At 41.8% G+C, this 26,258-nt stretch overlaps 1 protein-coding gene across 2 annotated transcripts; it reads right to left on the bottom strand.

The window, feature by feature from the left end:
• Nucleotides 1-880: 880 nt before the first annotated feature.
• LOC133546719 (gastrula zinc finger protein XlCGF71.1-like) lies at nucleotides 881-26,258 on the bottom strand. Of its 2 annotated transcripts, XM_061892525.1 has the most exons (3): nucleotides 26,183-26,258; nucleotides 25,800-25,903; nucleotides 881-2,290 (listed from the first exon to the last, which is right to left on the bottom strand). In XM_061892525.1, the coding sequence occupies exon 3, from the start codon at nucleotides 1,733-1,735 to the stop codon at nucleotides 1,016-1,018; it is 720 nt and encodes a 239-aa protein (XP_061748509.1). In that variant the 5' UTR covers nucleotides 1,736-2,290; nucleotides 25,800-25,903; nucleotides 26,183-26,258; the 3' UTR covers nucleotides 881-1,015. The 2 variants fall into 2 exon arrangements, with proteins under 2 accessions (XP_061748509.1, XP_061748508.1); XM_061892524.1 differs by lacking the exons at nucleotides 25,800-25,903; nucleotides 26,183-26,258 and adding an exon at nucleotides 12,645-12,857.

The following is a 26,258-nucleotide window of genomic DNA, read 5'->3' as shown; positions in this document are numbered from 1 at the left end:
ACAAATGTACATACAGCTAGCCTAAATAGCATGTTAGCATCGATTAGCTAGCAGTCATGCCGTGACCAAATATGTCTGATTAGCACATAAGTCAAGAACATCAACAAAACTCACCTTTGGGATTTCGTAGACTTTATCGTTGGAAATACATCTGCTTTGAGTGTCGCAGGATATCCACACATCTCTGTGCCATCTGTCGTAGCATAGCTGTCGTCGGTAAAATGTGCAGAACAAACAAGGGACTTTCGCATCTTTTGACCTTTGGTGTACTTGAATCCGTCGATTGGTATGTGTTTGTTTGACATTAAATGTGGGTGGAGGGAAAGGCTGGATGCAAATATAGTTACAAATGAGGCATAACGATGCAATATGTACATACAGCTAGCCTAAATAGCATGTTAACATCGATTAGCACGCCATGCTAATCGATGCACACTCCACGTAAGTCAACTTTAATCCGTCCCTGTTCGTGTTGTTACACCCTCCGACAACACACCGACGAGGCATGATGTCTCCAAGGCACGGAAAACAGTAGAAAAAACGGAAAATAACAGAGCTGATTTGACTTGTGTGTGTAATGTGGTGGGGAAAATGGCGGATTGCTTCCCGTTGTAACATCATGGGTGAAAGGTCATTGCTCCGACAGCGAACAATTGAAAGGCGTTTAAATCGCCAAATTCACCCTTTTAGAGTTCCGAAATGGGTTAAAAAAACATATGGTCTTTTTTTCTGCATCATCAAGATATATATTGACGCTTACATAGGTCTGGTGATAATGTTCCCCTTTAAAATTGCAATTTAGTAAACTAAAGCGGCCGTATTGGCATGTGTTGCAATGTTAATGTTTCATCATTGATATATAAACTATCAGACTGCTTGGTCGGTAGTAGTGGCTTTCAGTAGGCCTTTATATTTAACGGTAGAAGATGAGAGGCACTACATACAACATCAAATATACATTCATATTAAACATGCTGTGTTTTTAAAGTACATTTAGCACAATCACTAAGTGTTTTTAAATCCCTGCAGCTTCCATGACTGTTACACACTTGTGTTTACTGACCTGATACTTATGCCAGAACGTCTTATCACACACAGTGCAACTAAATGGTTTCTCTCCAGTGTGTGTTCTCATGTGTCTGGTAATGACAAGATTTGTGGAGAAATGCTTCTTACAAACAGGGCAAGTAAAAGGTTTCTCTCCAGTATGTGTTCTCATGTGTGCGGACATGTTAGGCTTTGTGGAGAAAGTCTTCTTACAAACAGAGCAAGTCAAAGGTTTCTCTCCATTATGTGTTCTCATGTGTGAGGACATGTTAGACTTTGTGGAGAAACTCTTCTTACAAACAGAGCAAGTAAAAGGTTTCTCTCCAGTGTGTGTTCTCATGTGTGTGGAGATGTCAGGCTTTCTGGAGAAACACTTCTTACAAACAGAGCAAGTAAAAGGTTTCTCTCCAGTATGTGTTCTCATGTGTGTGATCATATGTTGCTTTGTGGAGAAACCCTTCTTACAAACAGAGCAAGACAAAAGTTTCTCTCCAGTATGTGTTCTCATGTGTGAGGACATGTTAGACTTTCTGGAGAAAATCTTCTTACAAACAGAGCAAGTAAACGGTTTCTCTCCAGTGTGTGTTCTCATGTGTCTGGTCATGGCAGGCTTAATGGAGAAACTCTTCTTACAAACAGAGCAAGTAAAAGGTTTCTCTCCAGTGTGTGTTCTCATGTGTGTGGTCATGTGTTGCTTTGTGGAGAAACTTTTTTTTACAAACAGAGCAAGTAAAAGGTTTCTCTCCAGTATGTATTCTCTTGTGTCTTGTAAAATCAGTCTTCAGTCTAAATGATTTCCCACATTCAGAGCAGTCCAAGTGTTTGTTGTTAGTGTGATGTCTCGTATCACCTTTAGAGTCATTTTTACTCTCCAAAGGTTTTTGGATGTGGTCACTGTGATCAGAAGAGTCTGACATCATGTGGTCCATGTCTGACAGTGGAGCAAAGATGCTGTCTGGTTCTGACTTTATATCTTCACAATGCTCTCCATCAGCTTCTGTGATGTGTTGACTTACAAGCTCCGCCCCTTTGTTCTCCTCACTTTGACTGTGATGAAGCTGTAAGGACTGAGCTTCATCTTCATCATTATCCTTCACCAACCTTTGAAGCTGCTCCCACAGTTCCTCCTCTTCCTCTTTAATGTGGGAGGGGGTCTGTAGCTCCTTCTGTCCCACATTGGAGCTCCACTCCTGCTGCTTAGAGGGAATCTCTTCTTGACTCTCTGCTGACACCTGCTGGACGTCTGCAGAACATAAAACACAAATGAGGTGTTACTGTATTGAAGTTTGCAGTATTCAAACTATTCACATGTGAGCTTTTTTTTTTTTTTTTCCAAGATGGCGCTGCTGTATTGGCTGCTGTTGGCAGGATCTCTGTGCTCTTGTGTCATCCTTTTGTGTTTCCCTCTTGTTTTCATGTGTTATTATTTTTTTTTGCTTTTTGGTCCGGGACCCTTTGGGACTGTGTGACAAGGGGTGGCACTTCCGTGACCTCTGTGGTGCTTTTTTTGGGGACTTCTGGATCTGCCTCCCGGGAGCATTTTGGCCATGGAGACCAGCTGCTGGGTCTCTGCCACACCGGAGTCTGTTTGGAGGGACTGGAGGAGATGCGGATGAGGGGACAGGACTGCGGAGCTAGCACTGAGCGCTGGGACGGAGAGGCTTCGCAGTGTCTTGGCTGGGTGAGCAGGTGTCGGACACCTCAGTCACCTTGGACGTATCCTCGCTCATCCATGCGGACTGGACACTGGCCGAGAGTGGAGTCGGCTGTCTTGGTTGCTTTGTTGGGTCTGCTTCTGTCTCTGGCCATGCTCCCTCCACCCCAGCGGACGATGGCGTGGAACACCGCAGAGGCCACCAAAGTGGATATGTTTATTTAACTTTTTATTCATAGCTGTATGTAGAAGTGGCTGGTTGTATCTGCTGCTTTAATGTCTTTAACGTCCTCTGTGGTCTTTGATGTTTGATGTTTCCCTCTTACACACATGGAAGACGGATGTGTACTATGGCTATGAGTTGTTTTTTCCCTTGGCCTCAGTGTGCACCCCCTCTCCAGGGCCCAGGCTAAGACCAATTTTTATTTTATTTTATTTTAATCTTCTATTTTTTTCTCCCATCCCCCCCCCTTGTTTACCTGTATCTCATCTTTTTTGTAAGGGGCGCTGGAAGCCGGCAGACCCGTCAGCGATCATGTTCTGTCTCCCTGTAATGTTTGTCTGATCTTGAATGGGATTGTGCTGAAAATTGTAATTTTCCTGAAGGAACTCTCCTGACGGAATAAATAAAGTACTATCTAATCTAGGCCAAATAGACAGTGATGGGCAAACTACCTGGAAAATGTAGTAAGCTAGGCTACAAGTTACTCTCCATTAAATGTAGCTAAGCTATCCTCAGAGAATTGTAGCAAGCTACACTACACGCTACACTGCAAAAGCAGCGTAAAAATACCCATCATCTTAAACAGGTAAATTCCCAAACAAAATGAAAATAGCTAAAATTGCTCCAATTTATCAGAATGGAGACAAACACCAATTTACAAATTATAGACCTGTTTCTTTACTTCCACAATTTTCTAAAATTATTGAAAAACTGTCCAATAACAGATCAGAGAGTTTTACAAACAAACATAGAATATTAGATGAGAACCAATATGGATACAGAGCTAATATTTCAACTTCGATGGCTGTAATAGAAATGACAGAAGAAATGACCAATGCAATAGATAGTAGAAAAAATATGCGGCAGCAGTGTTTATGGATCCAACTAAAGCATTTCACACAATTAATTACAATATTTTAATCAAAAAACTAGAACGATATGGCACCAGAGGGCTGGTCTTAAACTGGATTAGAAGTTATTTAACCAACAGGAAACAATACGTGAAGCTAGGCGAACACACTTCTGCAACACTAAATATATCCTGTGGTGTACCTCAGGGATCAATACTAGGACCAAAATTATTCAATCTTTATATAAATGACATTTGTAAAGTTATAAAATATTGAAAGTTAGTATTATTTGCGGATGATACAACAGTGTTTTGTTCAGGAGAGAACACACAGAAGATAATACAAATAATAACAGAAGAAATTTAATTAAAAAGATGGTTTGACAAAAACAGACTCTCTTTGAATCTCGGTAAAACTAAAATAATGCTATTTGGTAAAAGTAGAAAAGAAGTGTCAAACACAAATACAAATAGACGGAATAGAAATTAAAAGAGTAAATGAAACCAAATTTGTAGGTATAATGATTGGTGATAAAATGAACTGGAAATCTCATATAAAAAAGCAAAACATGTTCTGGCCCGGCTTCACGGTGGAAGAGGGGTTAGTGCGTCTGCCTCACAATACGAAGGTCCTGCAGTCCTGGGTTCAAATCCAGGCTCTGGATCTTTCTGTGTGGAGTTTGCGTGTTCTCCCCGTGAATGCGTGGGTTCCCTCCGGGTACTCCGGCTTCCTCCCACTTCCAAAGACATGCACCTGGGGATAGGTTGATTGGCAACACTAAATGGTCCCTAGTGTGTGAATGTGAGTGTGAATGTTGTCTGTCTATCTGTGTTGGCCCTGCCATGAGGTGGCGACTTGTCCAGGGTGTACCCCGCCTTCCGCCCGATTGTAGCTGAGATAGGCGCCAGCACCCCCCGCAACCCCGAAAGGGAATAAGCGGTGGGAATGGATGGATGGATGGATGGATGTTCTGGCCCAAAAATCACTTCATATTCTCTACTGCTCACTAGTGTTACCATATTTGAGTTATTGTGCAGAAAAATGGGGAAATAACTGCAAAAGTACACTTCATTCATTAACTGTGTTACAAAAAAGATCAGTTAGAATAATACATCATGTTGGATATAGACAACATTCAAACACTTTAATCATTGAATCGAAAATACTGAAATTCCACGACATAGTGAATTTGCAAACAACTAAAATTATACACAAAGTAAACTATAACCTGCTAGCCAAGAATGTACAAAAAATATTCTCAAAAAAAAGAGGAGGAAAATAATCTTAGAGAAAAATGTAATTGAAAACATTTGTATGCACGTACAACACTTAAGACCTTCAGTATATCAGGATGTGGAATTAAATGATGGAATGGATTAAGCAAAGCAATCAATGTACTAATATCATCCACTTCAAGAAACTCTTCAAACCTAAAGTTTTTACAAAGTAGAAAGAAAAAGAACCATGATAATAAACATTCTGAATGTATTTCATCCATCCATTCATTTTCTAGATGTTCTTACTCATCTCACCATATGAAATGGAACTTACTTCACTGAGAGTTATTTATTTTTATTGTGATTACTTATGGAGTATATTGTCAATAAATTGAAAACTAGAAGTGAACAAAAGTTTTAGCAACTGTTATGTAAAAGAAAAGGGGTAGGATTTAAAGGGGAACATTATCACAATTTCAAAAGGGTTGAAAACAATAAAAAATCAGTTCCCAGTGGCTTGTTGTATTTTTGGAAGTTTTTTTTCAAAATTTTACCGGTCTCGGAATATCCCTAAAAAAAGCTTTAAAGTGCTTGATTTTCGCTATTTGCGATGCGACTATCCATTTCCCTGTGACGTCACACAGTGCTGCCAATGTAAACAAACAATGGGAATAGCACAGCAAGATATAGCGACATTAGCTCAGATTCCGACTCGGATTTCAGCGGCTCAAGCGATTCAACAGATTACGCATGTATTGAAACGGATGGTTGGAGTATGAAAGTATTGAAGAAGAAACTGGAGCTATTGAGCGAATAGCTATTGACGCTATTCATAGTCATAGCATGGCCGAATAGCTGCGTTAGCATCGCCGGTAAAATGTGCGGACCAAACGCTCAGGACTTTCGCATCTTTTGACACTGGAGAAACTTAAATCCGTCGATTGGTAAGTGTTTTTTTCGCATTAAATGTGGGTGGAAGGAAACGTAATATAGTTGCAAATGCATCTGCAGGTTATCCATACATCTCTGTGCCATGTCTGCTTTAGCAACCCTGGTAAATAGCATGTTAGCGTTGATTAGCGTAGCATGTTAGCATCGATTAGCTGACAGTCAACATCAACAAAACTCTCCTTTGTGATTTCGTTGACTTTATCATTGCAAATGCATCTGCAGGTAATCCATACATCTCTGTGCCATGTCTGTCTTAGCACCGCTGGTAAATAGCATGTTAGCGTTGATTAGCGTAGCATGTTAGCATCGATTAGCTGGCAGTCACGCCGCGACCAAATATGTCTGATTAGCACATAAGTCAACATCAACAAAACTCCCCTTTGTGATTTAGTTGACTTTATCGTTTCAAATGCATCTGCAGGTTATCCATACATCTCTGTGCCATGTCTGTCATCGCCGGTAAAATGTGCAGACACTCTGGCACATTCAATGGGGGTCTGGCGGCAGACACTATCGCATCTTCGGGCCAGTGGTGCAACTTGAATCCCTCCCTGTTAGTGTTGTTACACCCTCCGACAACACACCAGCGAGGCATGATGTCTCCAAGGTTCCAAAAAATAGTCGAAAAAACGGAAAATAAAAGAGCTGAGACCCAAAGTTTACAATGTGTTGAAAATGAAAATGGCGGCTGTGTTACCTCGGCGACGTCACATTCTGACGTCATCGCCTCCAGAGCGATGAACAGAAAGGCGTTTAATTCGCCAAAATTCACCAATTTAGAGTTCGGAAATCGGTTAAAAAAATATATGGTCTTTTTTCTGCACCATCAAGGTATATATTGACGCTTACATAGGTCTACTGATAATGTTCCCCTTTAATAAGCTCTGCTTATTCCTACTCCTTTTCCAACATGTTGAAAAGACAAACTGGAAATTGTGAAGTAACATGTTGTATGCTTGCATGTTCCAAATAAACTCAAACTCAACTCAACTAATACTTGGTTGGCCTTTTTTGGATGGTTAGAGAGGACTTCCCATTGGCTCCATTGCAAGTGGACTTTTATTTATATTTATGAGTTAGAATTAGGGCTGGGCAATGTATGGAATATACTCCATATATCGTGGGTTTCAATCAATCAATCAATGTTTATTTATATAGCCCCAAATCACAAATGTCTCAAAGGACTGCACAAATCATTACGACTACAACATCCTCGGAAGAACCCACAAAAGGGCAAGGAAAACTCACACCCAGTGGGCAGGGAGAATTCACATCCACAAGGGAGGGGGGGGACATAGGAGAAAGAAAAGAAGCGGCAGATCAACTGGTCTAAAAAGGAGGTCTATTTAAAGGCTAGAGTATACAGATGAGTTTTAAGGTGAGACTTAAATGCTTCTACTGAGGTAGCATCTCGAACTGTTACCGGGAGGGCATTCCAGAGTACTGGAGCCCGAACGGAAAACGCACTATAGCCCGCAGACATTTTTGGGCTCTAGGAATCACTAATAAGCCGGAGTCTTTTGAATGCAGATTTCTTGCCGGGACATATGGTACAATACAACCGGCAAGATAGGCTGGAGCTAGACCGTGTAGTATTTTATACGTAAGTAGTAAAACCTTAAAGTCACATCTTAAGTGCACAGGAAGCCAGTGCAGGTGAGCCAGTATAGGTATATATGTATGTATATATGTATATAAAGGTATATACAGTACAGGCGTAATGTGATCAAACTTTCTTGTTCTTGTCAAAAGTCTAGCAGCCGCATTTTGTACCAACTGTAATCTTTTAATGCTAGACATGGGGAGACCCGAAAATAATACGTTACAGTAATCGAGACGAGACGTAACAAACGCATGGATAATGATCTCGGCGTCTTTAGTGGACAAAATGGAGCGAATTTTAGCGATATTACGGAGATGAAAGAAGGCCGTTTTTGTAACGCTTTTAATGTGTGACTCAAAGGAGAGAGTTGGGTCGAAGATAATACCCACATTTTTTACAGAGTCACCTTGTTTTATTATTTGGTTGTCAAATGTTAAAGTTGTATTATTAAATAGAGGTCGGTGTCTAGCAGGACCGATAATCAGCATTTCCGTTTTTTTGGCATTAAGTTGCAAAAAGTTAGCGGACATCCATTGTTTGATTTCATTAAGACACGCTTCCAACTGACTACAATCCGGCGTGTTGGTCAGCTTTAGGGGCATGTAGAGTTGGGTGTCTTCAGCATAACAGTGAAAGCTAATACCGTATTTGCGTATGACGTCTCCCAGCGGCAGCATGTAGATGCTGAAGAGTACAGGGCCAAGGACCGAACCCTGGGGAACTCCACACGTTACCTTAACATAGTCCGAGGTCACACTGTTATGGGAGACGCACTGCATCCTATCAGTAAGATAAGAGTTAAACCAAGACAGGGCTGAGTCTGACATACCAATTCGTGTTTTGATACGCTCTAATAAAATATTATGATCGACGGTATCGAAAGCAGCGCTAAGATCGAGGAGCAGCAACATAGATGACGCATCAGAGTCCATCGTTAGCAATAGATCATTAGTCAATTTTGCGAGGGCTGTCTCCGTGGAGTGATTTGCCCTGAAACCGGATTGAAAGGTTTCACATAGATTGTTAAACGTTAAGTGTTCATTTAGCTGCTCTGCAACAATTTTTTCGAGGATTTTCGAAATAAAGGGAAGGTGAGACACCGGTCGGTAGTTTACCATGAGGTCAGGATCGAGGTTAGGTCTTTTAAGGAGAGGATGAATAACCGCTTTTTTGAATGCTAGGGGAGCAGTGCCCGAGGAAAGTGATAAGTTTATAATATTTAGCACTGATGGACCTAATAATACAAAAAGCTCCTTGATAAGTTTCCCAGGAAGTGGGTCAAGTAAACATGTTGTTTGTTTTATTCCATTTACACGTTGTAACAATCCTTCTAATGTTATTTCATCAAAACGAGAGAAACTATTTTGGATATTTGCAGTATCCGCCGTATATACAATCGTATCTGTGTTACTATAACCCCGTTGTAGCTGGGACGCATTGTCTTTAATCTCCTTTCTAATAAGTTCAATTTTCTTATTAAAGAACTTCATAAAGTCATCTGCCGAATGGGTGGAGCTACTGGAAGGAGTCCCTTGTTGGGTTAGCGATGCTACTGTACTAAACAAAAATTTTGGATCGTTTTTATTAATGCGGATGAGATTTGAGTAATAATTAGTTTTAGCTAAGGTAAGCATGCGTTTATAAGTTATTAAACTATCACTCCATGCTTGATGGTGCACCTCAAGTTTAGTCGTGCGCCATTTGCGTTCCAGCTTTCTACATAATAATTTCTGAGCTCTAGTTTCTTCAGTAAACCATGGCGTACGCCTTTTTTAACTTCAGCGGTGCTATACTATCAATGGTTTCGCGCAGGGCGTTGTTAAAGTTGTTAGTGAGGTTATCAATAGAGCCCACATATTTTGGGAACGGTGCCATTACCGAGGGCAGTAGGTCCGCAAGAGTCGTCGTTGTGGCAGCCTTAATGTTGCGGCTGCTATAGCAGTTATTATTATTATTAGCTTGCCGAACATGGGTCTGAACTTCGAATTTTATAAGGTAATGATCGGACATTACTTCAGTATACGGGAGTATCATAACTTTGGAAACGGTGATACCTCTGACAAGCACTAGGTCTATCGTATTACCGCTGCGATGCGTCGGTTCATTTATTATTTGTGTAAGACCACAGCTATCAATTATAGTCTGGAGCGCCACGCACGGTGGGTCCAATGGGGTATTCATATGGATATCAAAGTCCCCCATTATAATTATATTATCAGCGTGCGTCACTAGATCAGCAACAAACTCTGAGAATTCACTAATAAAGTCCGAATAGGGCCCTGGGGGGCGGTAGATAACGGCCAGGCACAGAGGCAGAGGTGTGGCAGACTTCATAGAAAGCACCTCAAACGATTTATATTTATTATTTAAGTTAGGACTAAAGTTAAAGTTTTCGTTGTATATTAGTGGGACACCCCCTCCCCTTTTGAGGTGACGGGCAATATGCGCATTCGTATAGTTAGGAGGGGATGCCTCATTTATCGCAAAAAAGTCGTCTGGTTTAAGCCAGGTTCGCTAAGACCGATGACGTTAAGGTTGTTGTCTCTAATGACCTCATTGACTAATAACGTTTTGGGAGACAAAGATCTGATGTTTAGAAAGCCCATATTATAGGTAGTGGGCTGTTTTAAGGAGTTGTTGATGAAATTATCCGTAGTAGCAATATTAATAATGTTGCGTTTATTATGCGCAGTGTACTTAAAATAATTACGACCATATCTAGGAATTGATATGAGGGGAATTTTCAGATTGTCTACCTGGCGCTGCGATAAACTGAACGCATCATAATTTGCCACCTCAGTAGAACGCATGTCTAACTCTGACGTGGTCATAGACACAGTAGAAATAACATTTTGTGAGTTGTGTATTATTCTATGAAAATTGCTATGTGTACAGGGATCATCCAGCCTGGCGCAGGCTAGTTCTAGCTTAACTGACTCCATACCCAGGCTAGCAGGCTCTGTAATTGCCTGTGACCGGGCTTGCTCTAGTGCAGTTAGTCAATTGTGGCTCAATGCGAAGTCTATGTTCCGAGACAAGAGGATAGCGCCTTCCTGGTTAGGGTGAAGGCCGTCTCTCCTCAGCAAGCCAGGTTTGCCCCAGAAAGAGGGCCAATTATCAATAAACGTAAATCCCTGTTGTCTGCAGAAGCTATCCAGCCACTTGTTAAGAGAGACTAATCTGCTATATTTCTCATCATTGCCTCTCCCAGGCAGGGGGCCAGAGACAATTACTCGATGCCTGGACATCTTTGTCTCTGTGCGATATAGAAAATTACTATATTGTTAGTATTGGAGTATAGATTCTCACGCAGTTGCTTTTAGCTGCGGGCATTACACTACATCCTCTTCTCACTCCTTGTCTCTCCTTCTCACAGAGACATAAAACAAGCGCACCTTCTCACATACGTCACATACTGTCGCGCGTGCAACGTCATACGCTCTCGCAGAGCAGACAGGTAGGTAGCGGCATGGTAAGGTTAGCTGTGGTGCTAACGGTGTGGTGCGAGTGGTAATACGTGAGAAAGAAGGTGCCAATCTGGTAACAAATGAAGGAAAATTTAATTCCAAAGAAAAACAGCAGGGAGTCCATCGTCTGGCGGTGGTTTGGCTTCAAGCGGGAAGATGTTGAACAGACAACCATAATATGTCAAGTATGCGGCAAACGCGTTGCTCCAAAAAGTAGCAGCACTGCTAATGTGTAGCATCATTTGAAAATAATGAGGAGTGCTTGGAAATCTGCATGTCAACATCTCAGTTTGGTGCCACACCCACAAAATGCCCAAGCAACCTGCGGAGAGGCGGAGCCGGCAGTCCGACAGCGAGGCAGGGCACACCCATTGCAAGATGGCAGCGAGGAGGCTTAGACGGCGAGCATGCGGCGAGGCGGAACGCGCCAAGATTGACGCCGCAAATATTATCAGGTAAGTAGATCGCCCAGCTGGGCACGATTAAACAATCCTGTCGCATTGTGTCAAAGGGCGGCAGCCGTGGTCGTGAGGGGAAGAGGCGAAGAGAAGTGAAGGAGCTTGAGGGAATCTGACGCTGAGCTTGAGAGACTGAGAGCGCAAGGAAGAAGACGACGCACAAAGCTGAAAAGCCGGGGCGGACGAGCGAGCAGGGAACGGAAAGGCTGAAAAGCAAAAGACGTTCTTATTGAAAAATAAAGAAGTCTAAACCTGCTTGACAGGATTTCCTTCCTTGGTGGTACGTGGAACCCGCATGACAGCAAGCAACTGTCACACAGTCATTTCCACATCAACACCATATGACAAAAATAGTCAACAACAGAAGGAGATAACGTCCGCAGGAACCTACCACATAGTGAAGGACATACACTATTTGATTTCTTATTATGCAGCTCATTTTTATTTGACACTTATTGAAATATCTTGTGTGACATCATGCACAAAAGTGCACTTTGTTTGTTTTAAACTATTGTAGTGGTGTTCTGTACAAAAAGTGCACTGTAATTGAGTGTTTTGATATGTCATCTTAGTGACATCATGCACAAAAGTGCACTAATAGCTTGTTTTAAAATGTCTCTGACAATCTTGCACTTTCTGCTTTGGAAATGACATGAATGTTTGTGCCACTGCTTAATAAATACACTTTTGCTAATTTGACTTAGTTGTGGTTTCCCTCTCTGCATGAAAGTTTAAAAGTAGCATATATGAATGCAGTATGAAGAAGATTGTTTGAATGTAGACACACAGAATCATCATACTGCTGTGATTATATGCATCAAGTGTTCATTCAAGGCTAAGGCAAAATATCCACATATATATGCTGTATCGTGATGTGGACTAAAAATATTGAGATATTAAAAAAAGGCCATATCGCCCAGCCCAGTTAGAATGGGATTTTTTGTGTGTAAATATATCAACCGTCGTGTCTTTTATAATGATTGTGAACGATAGAAAAATTCCCCCAAAAAGTGCAGTTCCCCTCTAAATTCCAATGATTAGATTTAAGACTTGAAGTGTATGAGCATGAAGTGATGAAGCCTACTTGGATGAGAGCACAAAGGTCTTGTAAGACAAAGTGAAGAGTCCAGTTGTGATGGATTGAATGCCCTGAGAATAAAATGTTGTGCTTACTTGGACTGTGATGAAGCTGTGAGGACTCAGGTGGTTTGTCTTCATGCTCTTCAGTCTTCACAGAGACAACAGTCAGTGGAAACTTGCTGACATCAGCCTCCTCCTGCCCTAGAAGACACTCTCCCTCCTGACTCATCCACACTTCCTCCTCTTCCTCTTTAATGTGGGGGGGCTGTGGATTCTCCTCTTCCTTTTTTATGTGAGGGGGCTGCTGGACATTTGTTGGGTCAATAAGTCAATACAATTAAGAGAGAATAGAAATAGTTTTGGACTGACACTGTTAACATGTTAATGAGTTCTTTTGTGTGTTGTGTTAAAAGTGTGTAGTTAATAAAAACACAAGAAAGACTTCCTTTTGTCCCTGCCTCTAAAATGACTTCAAAAGTGGTACAGTGAGTAAAAGAAACAGGCTAGGAAATTTGAGGGGGGGCAATTTGAAAAGTCCTTCTAAGAACTAATCAGCAATGATCAAGGCGTTCTTAATTCATAATCTAACCATGAAGTGCTTTGACAGGCTGGTCAAAGGTCACATCACCTCTACCCAACCCCCCTTCACTTTGCATATCCAAGTGTTTCACCAAGGATAATAATAATAAGACTAATAATGGATTAGATTTATGCAGCGCTTTTACTCAAAGCGCTTCACAGAGAAGTGAGAATCCAGCATTCACTCACTCCATGTTCACACGAGGTGGTGGTAAGGGATGCCATAACCACCGCAGTACACCTGTCCCCGCAACACCTGGGGGAAAAAAATGACCACATTGGTCCAGATGCTGTTTGTGGAATTCAGTTTGGACTACAATACCATAATCCCACAGCTCCTGATCAACAAAATGGACTCACTAGGACTGAAACACCCCTGCAAAACTAAATAAAGGACTTTTTAATTATTTGTACGGAGAGGCAATAACAGATCAGACACCATTATGCTGAGCACAGCCTCTCCACAGGGCTGTGTGCTCAGCCCCTTACTTGTTACATCCTGATGACCCATGACTGTTGTGCTCAGTACAACACAAACCACTTGGTTAGGTATGTGGAAGACACAACAGTGGTGGGTCTCATACATGACGACAAGGAGAAGCACTACAGAGAGGAGGTGGAACTTTTTGTTGACGGGCAGCAGGAGGGTTTCTACAAGTACCAGCAAATATAATGTTTCTGTCTATTAATTAATGCCATTTTTAATACCACTTCAAAAAATCAATGCCCATGTCCAACCACATATAATTATACTTAGTTTAAAACACCCTGTCTTAAGCATAGAGTGCAAAAACACATGTTTCCCGGCTGTGTTTTGTATGGTACTCAATTGTAATACACTTTTCCACCAGTTGTGGCAGTATTGACAACCTCAAACAAACAGAAGAAGTCATAGAGAAGTTCTGACAAAAGTGGTGAAACTGTTTTTTATGTGCACTTTAAATTTGTCGGCAATTTAGTTAAGAAACGTATTAACTATTAGTTGATGTATTTTAGCAGAACATGATTGTATCCAGTATATGGGTCAAATGCAGAGGACATATTTCGCCACACCTAGTAGGTGTGTGACAATCATTGCTACTTTAACTTTATATATATATATATATATATATATATATATATATATATATATATATAAACACACATATATATATATATATATATATATATATATATATATATGTGTTTATATATATATATTTATGTGTGTTTATATATATATATGTATATATATATATATATATATATATATATATATATATATATATATATATATATATATATAAACACACATAAATATATATATATATAAACACATATATATATATATATATATATATATATATATATGTGTTTATATATATATATTTATGTGTGTTTATATATATATATATATATATATATATATATATATATATATATATATATAAACACACATATATATATATATATATATATATGTGTGTTTATATATATATATTTATGTGTGTTTATATATATATATGTATATATATATATATATATATATATATATATATATATAAACACACATAAATATATATATATATAAACACATATATATATATATATATAAACACATATATATATATATATATATATATATATATATATATATATATATATATATATATATATATGTGTTTATATATATATATTTATGTGTGTTTATATATATATATTTATGTGTGTTTTTATATATATATATATATTTATGTGTGTTTTTATATATATATATATATATTTATGTGTGTTTATATATATATATATATATATTTATGTGTGTTTATATATATATATATATATATATATATATATATATATATATATATGAAGCACTATAAGAGCACTGACACACTTCTGCCAAAAGATTTGGGAAACAAAGCAGTGGCCCCAAAAATTGACCCCCCTCCCTAAGAAAGAGAAATCAAGGCAGTGCCAAAATTACAGAACCATCAGCCTCATTTGTCACGCTAGCAAAGTAATGCCAGTTACAGTTGAGTTTAGAATAGTTTTGTTGTCTTCACAAGTCTCCCGCTCTCTTGTTTTTTTTCCTCTTATCCGGCCGATCCTATTTGGGCACACGGAAACAACCGGAAATAACCAAAGTATAAACTGTATAAACCAAGGGTGTCAAACGTACTGCCCGCGGGCCAGATTAGGCCCATGAATAGGTTTTATCCGGCCCGCGGAATGAGTTTGCTAAACATAAAAATGAGCCGAAATTTTTTAATGAAAGAAACGGCTGTTCTGAATGCGTCCACTAGATGTCACAATAAAAATTCTGTGTATCTTTGTAGATCAGGGGTCGGCAACCCGCTCTCGCATGCTGGTTCTTTGATCACTCTGATGTGGCTAAGCTGCGTACTTGCCGACCCTCAAAATTTTTCCCGGAGGTTGTCCGGATTGCAGTACCTTTCCCAAAAATATCCCTGGGCTAACATTCTCCGGTTTACACCCGCATAATTGTTTTGAGGGCGTGTCATGGTGACAATGCTTTTAACGATCTTTAAAACATTTCGTCGCGCCCGCCTTCACGCCATGCTATCTGCGTGCCGGCAGGTCACATGTAGCATGTGACCCCTGATAGCACACATCATCGACTGCAAGGCATACTCGGTCAACAGCCACACAGGTTACACTGATGGTTGTGGTATAAATAACTTTAACACTCTTACTAATATGCGCCACACTGTGAACCCACACCAAACAAAAATGACAAACACATTTCGGGAGAACAGCCGCACTGTAACACAACATGAACACAACAGAACTAATACCCAGAATCTTATGCATCACTGACTCTTCCGGGTGGATTATACCCTACTTACCAACCTTGAGACCTCCAATTTCGGGAGGTGGGGGGCGTGGTTGGGGGGCGGGGTGTGGTTAAGAGTCAACTATTTAATATATATATATATATATATATATATATACATACATAAATATATAAAAAATACTTGATGTGGAGAGGGGCGTGACGCATGCGTTTCCTGCGGGTGGGGTATGTGCAGGGGCCGGCCACGAAGCGGCAACAGGTGAGTGGATACCTCAGCTGGAATGAGTTATCTAATCACCAGTTCCTTTATTTGGCAGCCCTGGAGACCATGAGGGAGGAAGGAGGCAGAGAGCTGCACAGCAGGACGAGAACTGTTGTGTGGGAGCTGAAAAGCAGAAGTCCAACTGTTGTGTGGAAAAGGAAAATAAAACTGTGTGAAACTCTGAAGCTGGCAGTGGTGATCCTGTCGGTGGTGTCAGAGAGAAGAAGTCTAGCAAAGCTCCTAGAATGTAGAATATATGTAGAATAAAGGTATATTTTTTATATATGTAATATATTATATATATTATTTTTTATTATAATTGTTTATTGTGAGTGAACTGTGGAGCTGAATTTCTCCCGGGGATCAATAAAGTACATTCTATTCTACATTCTATTCTATGTACAGTAGATTGCAGTATTGCCTGTTTAAGAGTGTCACAACATTGCTTTACGGCAGACGAACAGCTTTACGGTAGACGAAAACGTGACTGCTGTTGTGGTGTGTTATTACCGCGCTAGGAGGACGTTAATGAAACTGCCTAACAATAAACCCACATAAGAAACCAAGAACTCGCCCTCCATCATTCTGCAGTTATAACATCATTGGACAGACACGCTCTTTATAGTGTGGGAAAGTGGACGTGAAAACAGGCTGTCGACGCGGAGGGGGCGTGGCTTCCAGCCCCGCCAGAATTTGTCCTGGGAGGTTTTCGGGAGAGGCGCTGAATTTCGGGGGCCTCCCGGAAAATCCGAGAGGGTTGGCAAGTATGGATTATATCCCCCCCCCCCCCCCTCCCTGTGCGTCGGTTGAGGTAGGCGGGGTTGGGGGGGGGGGGAGTATAATCTACCCGGAACAGTCAGTGATGCATAGTATTCTGGGTATTTGTTTGGTAGTGTTCATGTTGTGTTACACTGGTAAGCTGTTAGCACAGGTTGTAGGGGCCATTAAAGATACCACCATCATAGCATGCCCTTATTATTGTTGTCAGGGTGAAAACCAGCCGACATTCACGAGAATAGATGCTCTGAAATTCAACAGTCTCCCGGGAGAATTAGGAGGGTTGGCTAGTGTGATGCCGTCAAGCGGCATTCATATAAATCTTGCAGGTCGCACTAACGTTACATTTTCATATTAAGGTGCGGGCCGCGTGTCTGAGACCTCTGGTTTATACATAACACAAAGCAAAAAAAAACTCTGTTTGCAGTGTTATTTCATTTAAGATTCCAAATGATTTTTGTGGGTCCCATTGTTTTTTTTTTATTTAGTGAAAGGGGTCAAAATGGCTCTTTGAGTGGTAAAGGTTGCCGACCCCTGTTGTAGATGATGCTACATATGGGGGAAAAAAACAAAAACACAATGTTAATGCAGCAGTCGAGGAAAATTAGCAGACTACATAAATAACATCCTGTAATTTGATGTTGATATTTTATTATCTTGATAGATTGAGAATAAACACCAATAAGTGGACTGATGAACATTATCAAATAATTTATTCAGAAAGTATAAATAACGACTAGAGATGTCCGATAATGGCTTTTTTGCCGATATCCGATATTCCGATATTGTCCAACTCTTAATTACCCATTCCGATATCAACCGATACCGATATATACAGTTGTGGAATTAACACATTATTATGCCTAATTTTGTTGTGAAATCTGAAGTTGTCTCTGTTTTTAAGTTATTGTGCCGTGATTTTACCAGTCCGGCCCACTTGGGAGTAGACTTTTCTCCATGTGGCCCCCCATCTAAAATGAGTTTGACACCCGTGGTATGAACAAAACAAATACAACATGTGTTACATGAAAATGACAGTGAACTGATCCAATAACATCTAAATAAGAAGTCCTGCACATTATACTGTAAATGACTTTCTCGGGTTGTATTGTATACCAGTATTAGTATAGTACCGCGATACTAATGAATCATATTTGGTACGATACCGCCTCGAAAAAGTACCGGTCCCCACTTGTCCCCCGTCGTCATGCCGTGTCATTGCTGGTTTACGGGCAGAGGAGCATGTTCGGCAGCGCACACACACACAGCACTTACAAGCAGACACAGTGTGTAAACAGAGAAAGGAGAATGGACGCATTTTGGTCTAAAACTAACAATAAAGGTAAAGTTATAACTGTAACACCCTGAGGAAGAGGTGCTTTAAGACATTGCAAGCTAGCTAGCAGCTAAAGCCCATTCTGCAGTCGACAATATTTTAGCTACTTCTAAATCACTAATCGTCGCCTCCATGGCAACAAATAAAGTAAGTTTCTTACAAGTATTATCATCACTGCAGGATGAGGAATAGCTAAACATGCTTTACTACACACTGTAGGAAGATACAATAGCTCACCAGAGTCACAATGTAAACAAAGGATCACCACCTTATCGTGGTGGGGCACTTTGCGTGTCTCCATGACCCCTAGAGCTATGTCGGCTGGAGTCTTGTACTCCTGGCAGGGTTACCCAAGTCGAACAGGTCGAAGGGTAGAGGCCAGACTAAGAGTGATCCCGAAGACCTCAACGGTGGAGCAGGCAGAAGATGGTAGCAGCGAGAAGCACCACAATGGCTGTAAAAGTGGATGAAGGCTAAGGGAGCACACCCCGACAGAAAAGCAAGCTGGTGGCGGCAAGCTTTGAGGCGGTTTCCCAAAAACCTGGATTCCGGCAGCTTCCTGCAGCTGTAAGAAGATGCCGGTCGTCTAGGGTCTCCCTTGCCACTGGAACGATCTTCTTACAATCAAGGTAGTGGCGTTGGGAAAAGCGCACCCTTCATGCCACTGTAAAAACCATCATTGCGCAGGTATCTTCTTTACCTGAGTCTCCGACCCCAAAAGTCTGACGGCGATGGAGCGTCCAGTAACGGGGGCAGGTTTGAATGAGCTGGAAGCTCTTAGCTGGAACTCTGCACGTCAGCGGCACAGGACAACGGTCGTTAGCAGCTGGGATTGAGTGGCAGCTGTTTCCGGCAGACTCCTGTGCGTCTGAGCAGCCCCTATTTAGGGACCGCACTGCTCACCCCAATTGGGGGAAGGCCTAGAAAAGGTGGCCTAAAGATTGCCCACTCAACACAGTACCCGGGCAGGAAACCACACCTGTCGGGACATTCCATTACGCGGTCGAAATACAAAGATTATACCATTTAGAATTGCAGCATGGAACATAAGGACACTCCTGGATGCCAGTCCGGACAGACCACAGCGCAGAACAGCACTTGTTGCCAGCGAGCTAAAGCCCTACAATGTGGATGTGGCAGCACTCAGTGAGACCCGATTCCTCGAGGAAGGCTCACTCAATGAAGTAGGAGAGGGTTATACATTATTTTGGAAAGGATACCCCATGGGCGGACTACACCTTCACGGAGTTGGTTTTGCAATCAAGAACAGCCTTCTGCTCAAGCTCACAGAATCACCAGTGGGTGTAAGTGAAAGGCTCATGACTCTTCGCATCCCCCTTGCAAAATGCAGACATGTCACTTTGGTAAGTGCCTATGCACCAACTCTGCCATCCAATGATGAAGAGAAGGATTGCTTCTACAAGGCACTCGATGACATCTTCAGTCACATCCCGAGGAGTGACAAAACCATGCTGCTTGGTGATTTCAATGCAAGAGTCGGAAAGAACACGCAAAACTGGAATGGTGTGACAGGCGCCCACGGCATTGGAAAAGTCAACCCCAGTGGCAGGAGACTCCTTAGTCTCTGTGCGGAACACAATCTTACCATCACAAACACCATCTTCCAACAAAAGAACAAATATAAGGCATCCTGGATGCATCCCAGGTCCAAACACTGGCACCTGATCGACTTTGCGTTCGTGAAGAGGGCTGACCTCAAGGACGTGCTCATTACAAGAGCTATGCGAGGGGCAGACTGCTGGACCGACCACCGCATGATTCTGACAAAGGTCAGAATGCATGTTCGGCCCCTAACACGTCACGGTGCACCTAAGAGGAAAACACTCAACTGTGCCAGACTCTCCAGCAGCGACACCCGTGACAACTTCCGTCGCTCCCTAGCTGAGAAGCTGGCAGACATTGAGCCACTGATCACCCCAGAGTCTGGGATGGATGAGAAGTGGACCTCCCTATCCACCATCCTCTTTGACACTGCAGCCCAAGTCATTGGTTTCAAAGCTAAGAAACACCAGGACTGGTTTGACCAGAATGCTGGAGAGATCTCCACCCTCCTGTACAGAATGCACAAGGCACACAGAGCCACCCTGAACAACCCACAATCCCAATTCCATAAAAGGCAATGGCAAGCCCTTTGTTCTGAGGCCCAAACAACTCTCAGAAAACTGAAAGATGATTGGTGGATCTCAAAGGCCAATGAAATCCAGTCTCACGCTGATAGAAATGATATGCACAGTTTCTTTGATGCAGTGAAAACCATCTACGGCCCCAGAAACTGCTCCCTGGCACCTGTTAGATCTGCTGATGGAACATCTTTAATCAAGGATCAGGCTATGATAGTGGAGCGGTGGGCTGAGCATTTTAACACCGTGCTCAACCAGCCTACCCCAGTGGACCCAACTGTCCTTGCAGAACTCCCTGAACATCCTAGCTGGCCAGATCTCGACCTCCCCCCAACCTTCAAAGAAATCCTGCATGCAGTCAAAACCCTGAAAAACAATAAATCCCCTGGACCTGAAAAGGAAGGAGGCTACCTCTGTACACGGACACTGCATCTCTACATTTCAGAGGTGTGGAGACGAGAGTGTGTCCCGCAACAGTGGAAAGATGCCAACATTGTGACCATCTACAAGAACAAAGGAGACAAATCCATCTGCTCCAATAGTAGGGGTATCTCTCTGTTGGCCATTGCTGGAAAGGTCCTTGCCAAGGTCATGCTCCGCAGACTCATCCCCGCAATATCAGAACGGGTCACCCCAGAGTCGCAGTGTGGTTTTCGGAAGGACAGGGGGAGAGTTCACATGATCTTTGTGACACGTCAGCTCCAAGAGAAATGCCGGGAGCAGCACAAACACTTGTTCATTGCCTTTGTCGACCTTTCAAAGGTATTTGACAAAGTAAACAGGGACCTACTGTGGCAAGTCCTGAAGAGATTTGGGTGTCCACCCAAATTTCTCACTATCCTTGCACAGTTCCATTCTGGGATGATGGCCCGAGTGGTAGTGGGAAGACACCGCTCAGATCCCTTTGGTGTGAAAACTGGAGTGAGGCAGGGCTGTGTGCTGGCTCCAGTTCTCTTCAATATCTTCCTCGTCTGTGTCACAACACTGCTACGTAGGGGGATGGAGGAGCAGGCTGGAGTTACCATAGACTTCAGGCTTGATGGTAACCTGTTTAACATCAGGAGGCTACAGGCAACTACCAAGCGGACCTCAGAGACCATCATATAGCTGCAATACGCCGACGACTGTGCCCTGGTTGCCCATACATCACAGGCTCTGCAAAACATCCTCTCGGCAGTTGTAACTGCATATACCAGAATGGGACTGACGATCAACACCCAGAAGACAGAGGTACTCTGTCAGTCTAGTGCTGACCTCCCACAAAACCCCACAATAACCCTCACAGCAGCAGAGCAACAGCTGCTCACGGTGCCCACCTTTAAATACCTGGGGAGCATAATGTCTGACACCTGCTCAATGGATGACGAGATCCAGAACCGCCTCAAGCAAGCATCAGCATCTTTTGGTCGTCTAAGGAGAAGGGTTTTTCAGAACAGCAACCTCAAACTCCACAGGCAGCTGCAGTGTGGAGTCCATCATGACCCGACATCAACTCAGGTGGTTGGGGCATGTCATCCGAATGCCCAGCCATAGACTCCCACGCAAAATCCTCTATGGTCAGTTGCACCTAGGCCAACGCAGTGCTGGTGGGCAGAAGAACTCGACTACTGTAACGTATTATTTTCGGGTCTCCCCATGTCTAGCATTAAAAGATTACAGTTGGTACAAAATGCGGCTGCTAGACTTTTGACAAGAACAAGAAAGTTTGATCACATTACGCCTGTACTGGCTCACCTGCACTGGCTTCCTGTGCACTTAAGATGTGACTTTAAGGTTTTACTACTTACGTATAAAATACTACACGGTCTAGCTCCATCTTATCTTGCCGATTGTATTGTACCATATGTCCCGGCAAGAAATCTGCGTTCAAAGGACTCCGGCTTATTAGTGATTCCCAAAGCCCAAAAAAAGTCTGCGGGCTATAGAGCATTTTCCGTTCGGGCTCCAGTACTCTGGAATGCCCTCCCGGTAACAGTTCGCGATGCCACCTCAGTAGAAGCATTTAAGTCTCACCTTAAAACTCATTTGTATACTCTAGCCTTTAAATAGACTCCCTTTTTAAACCAGTTGATCTGCCGTTTCTTTTCTTTTTTTTCTATGTCCCACTCTCCCGTGTGGAGGGGGTCCGGTCCGATCCGGTGGCCATGTACTGCTCGCCTGTGTATCGGCTGGGGACATCTCTGCGCTGCTGGTCCGCCTACGCTTGGGATGGTTTCCTGCTGGCTCCGCTGTGAACGGGACTCTTGCCTCTGTGTTGGATCCGCTTTGGACTGGACTCTCGCGACTGTGTTGGATCCATTGTGGATTGAACTTTCACAGTATCCTGTTAGATCCGCTCGACATCCATTGCTTTCCTCCTCTCTAAGGTTCTCATAGTCATTGTCACCGACGTCCCACTGGGTCATTATTGTCACCGACGTCCCACTGGGTGTGAGTTTTCCTTGCCCTTATGTGGGCCTACCGAGGATGTCGTGGTGGTTTGTGCAGCCCTTTGAGACACTAGTGATTTAGGGCTATATAAGTAAACATTGATTGATTGATTGAAGAAGCGGTTCAAAGACCAAATGAAGACCACACTGAAGAGATGCCAGATCAACCCCTCTTCACTGGAGGAACTTGCTTCCTGCCGAGACCTCTGGCGCTCCCACTCCTCACAGGGAGTGGATTATATAGAGGAACAGCGCACACAACACCGTGCAGCAAAGCGTGCGAAGAGGCATGCTTGCCGAGCCACCCCTGCTCCCCCCAGCACCTCCTTCACATGCCCGGTCTGTAACCGCATCTGTGGATCCAGGAACCGGACTGTTCAAACATCAGCAGACTCACAAATAAAAGAAGATGGTCATCATCGAATCGATGGACAACCATAAGCAAGCCACCAAGTACAGGAATGTATCTCGTCGATACTATGATTACATCGATATTTATCATCACAAAATCTTCTTTAGTTTTTTTATTTCATATTATATTTATAAAGTCAGGAAATATGTCCCTGGACACATGAGGACTTTGAATATGACCAATGTATGATCCTGTAACTACTTGGTATCGGATTGATACACTAATTTGTGGTATCATCCAAAACTGATGTAAAGTATCAAGCAACAGAAGAATAAGTGATTATTACATTTTAACAGAGGTGTAGATAAAACTTGTTAAGATATAAAGCAAGCAGACATTGACAGTAAATGAATAAGTAGATTAATAATTAATTTTCTACCACTTGTCCTTAATAATTTTGACAAATAATAGAATATAAAAGACACAATATGTTACTGCATATGTCAGCAGATTAAATTAGGAGCCTTTGTTTGCTTACTTACTACTAAAAGACAAGTTGTCTAGTATGTTCACTATTTTATTTAAGGACAAACTTGCATAATAAACATATGTTTAATGTACCCTAAGATTTTGTGTTAAAATAAAGCCAGTAATGCATTTTTTTGTGGTGCCCTTTATTTAGAAAAGTATCAAAAAGTACCGAAAAGAATCAACATACATTTTGGTATAGATTCCAGACTTTCCATACATAAATAATAAAACCAGACCAGATGAAATGTTACACTGCTTCAAAAAAAGTCTACACGCCACTGACATAAACCTCTAATAAATAGTGTGTGGCTAAACGGTCTCGTTTTTATGAATCAATCAATCAACGTTTACTTTTATAGCCCTAAATCACGAGTGTCTCAAAGGGCTGCACAAAGGGATCCCACATGATCACATATAATTAGTGCTGCAGCTATCCATGATCTTAGTAATCAACTAATCCATTGATTTATTTGCTCAATTAATCGAGTAATAAAAAAACAAAGAATTATAGCCTCAAAGCTTCTTTGAGGGAAAATAGTTGAAATACAAAATGATATTTCTGGTAATTTTGTCTGTATACATACTGTATACCGTATTTCCTTGAATTTCCGCCGGGGCGCTAATTAATTTAAAACATCTTCTCACTCCTGCGCTTATCAAAAGGGATGCGGTAAAAGTAAGCATGCGCTAATTATTTTAAAACCTCTTCTCCTTCCGGCACTTACCAAAGGCATGCAGTAAAAATTTGAGTGTGATGTAAGCTTGGACCTTAAATCTTACTGAATAGCTCTTAATCTTCTTCCCTTTATGCGATTTAAAATTACAGGTATTGAAATCAGCCTCCTCCATTTTCAAAATGATGACAGGGGAAGTGTCACTCGTGACGTCACGAGTTTGACCAGGCGGTAATACTATCCATCATCCATCCATTTTCTACCGCTTATTCCCTTTTGGGTTCGCGGGGGGCGCTGGCGCCTATCTCAGCTACAATCGGGCGGAAGGCGGGGTACACCCTGGACAAGTCGCCACCTCATCGCAGGGCCAACACAGATAGACAGACAACATTCACACTCACATTCACACACTAGGGACAATTTAGTGTTGCCAATCAACCTATACCCAGGTGCATGTCTCTGGAGGTGGGAGGGGCCTATCCCCAGGTGCATGTCTTTGGAGGTGGGAGGAAGCCGGAGTACCCGGAGGGAACCCACGCATTCACGAGGAGAACGTGCAAACTCCACACAGAAAGATCCCGAGCCTGGATTTGAACCCAGGACTGCAGGACCTTTGTATTGTGAGGCAGACGCACTAACCCCTCTGCCACCGTGAAGCTCGCGGTAATACTAAGCATGCGCTAATTATTTTGCCAAGCGAGTTTGACCCGGCAGTAATTCAAGGCAGGCACATACTATATGCCCTGTGGCAATCTAAGGAAATACGGTAATTGTAAGCATTTGACAATGATGATGTTGAATAGTTGAAAAGTTTACATTAACTTTGACTATCTAGTGAATTGGAATTGGCTCTCTAGACTGTTTCATCTGAGAATTTATATGTATTTGTCTGTGGAAACATCGAGTGTTCTGAATTTGTGCACGTCTGTAGACAATAGCCAATTAAAAGGTTCCGCCTATCAATCATCAAACTGTTCCGTCAATCAAAATTATTAGAGGGGAACTGCACTTAAGCATTCTAAAATAACATCCAATTTAGAATTAGTTGATTAAAAAAATGTACCCAGTAGTCTTTTTATTTTATCTCCTTTAAACATGCTGGGGTTTTTTTCCTCTAAATTTGACATGTAATAATATCTGTGGAATAATAAGAATAAGAAAAACATATTCTGTAAGCTTCTTAATATTTACAGGTTACAAATTGAGAGGCAATGTATTTAAAAGTATTAAGACATTTAAAAAGGTACGAGTTGGAGGCAGTGCATCATCCCCACAAGACAATTTACTTTCTTATACACAATATGTTTAAGAATAGTGTTAATAATCAAATATAAAGTTAGTAAAGATGTGAGAGTAAGAAGTCAACAAACCTTTTATGTGTAACACAACTTGATGTTTCTTGAAAACAGCGTCCAGTAGTTGATTGTCCTCCTCTTTTCTTTTAGAAAGTTCCTCCTCACACTTTGCTCCCGTTCTTTCGCACATTTTCACACAATCACAACACTTTACACTCACATTTGATTTCTACTTAGCGAAGTGTTGATTACGTCTGCGTTTCTTTGTTAGCAGCTAACACGCTAAGCTAACAAGCTAAGCTAACTAGCACGTGACGCTTCTCAGCTTTATAGTCCTGACTAGCAAAGCAACGAAAAGATTTTCGCAGACTGAGACGTTCTACCCTGAAATAAATAATTAAATATGTCTCTTTACGACATAAATATTTACATCATAGCGAACAAATAACAACACTAACTTATTAGCGTCCGCCTTCACTTCTTTGTCCTTCTTCCATGTGCTTTTACGACAGTTGGCACACTTGACGTCACGAG

This window comes from Nerophis ophidion, unplaced genomic scaffold (genome assembly GCF_033978795.1).
Source record: "Nerophis ophidion isolate RoL-2023_Sa unplaced genomic scaffold, RoL_Noph_v1.0 HiC_scaffold_38, whole genome shotgun sequence".
Taxonomy (NCBI): Eukaryota; Metazoa; Chordata; class Actinopteri; order Syngnathiformes; family Syngnathidae; genus Nerophis; species Nerophis ophidion.
The sequence above is the reverse complement of the archived record's forward strand: the minus strand, read 5'-3'. Positions and strand labels throughout refer to the sequence as shown.

What these genes read in the sequence shown, in the direction of transcription:
- LOC133546719 (XM_061892525.1), bottom strand. Translation starts at nt 1,735, where the DNA reads ATGACCACACACATGAGAACACACACTGGAGAGAAACCTTTTACTTGC.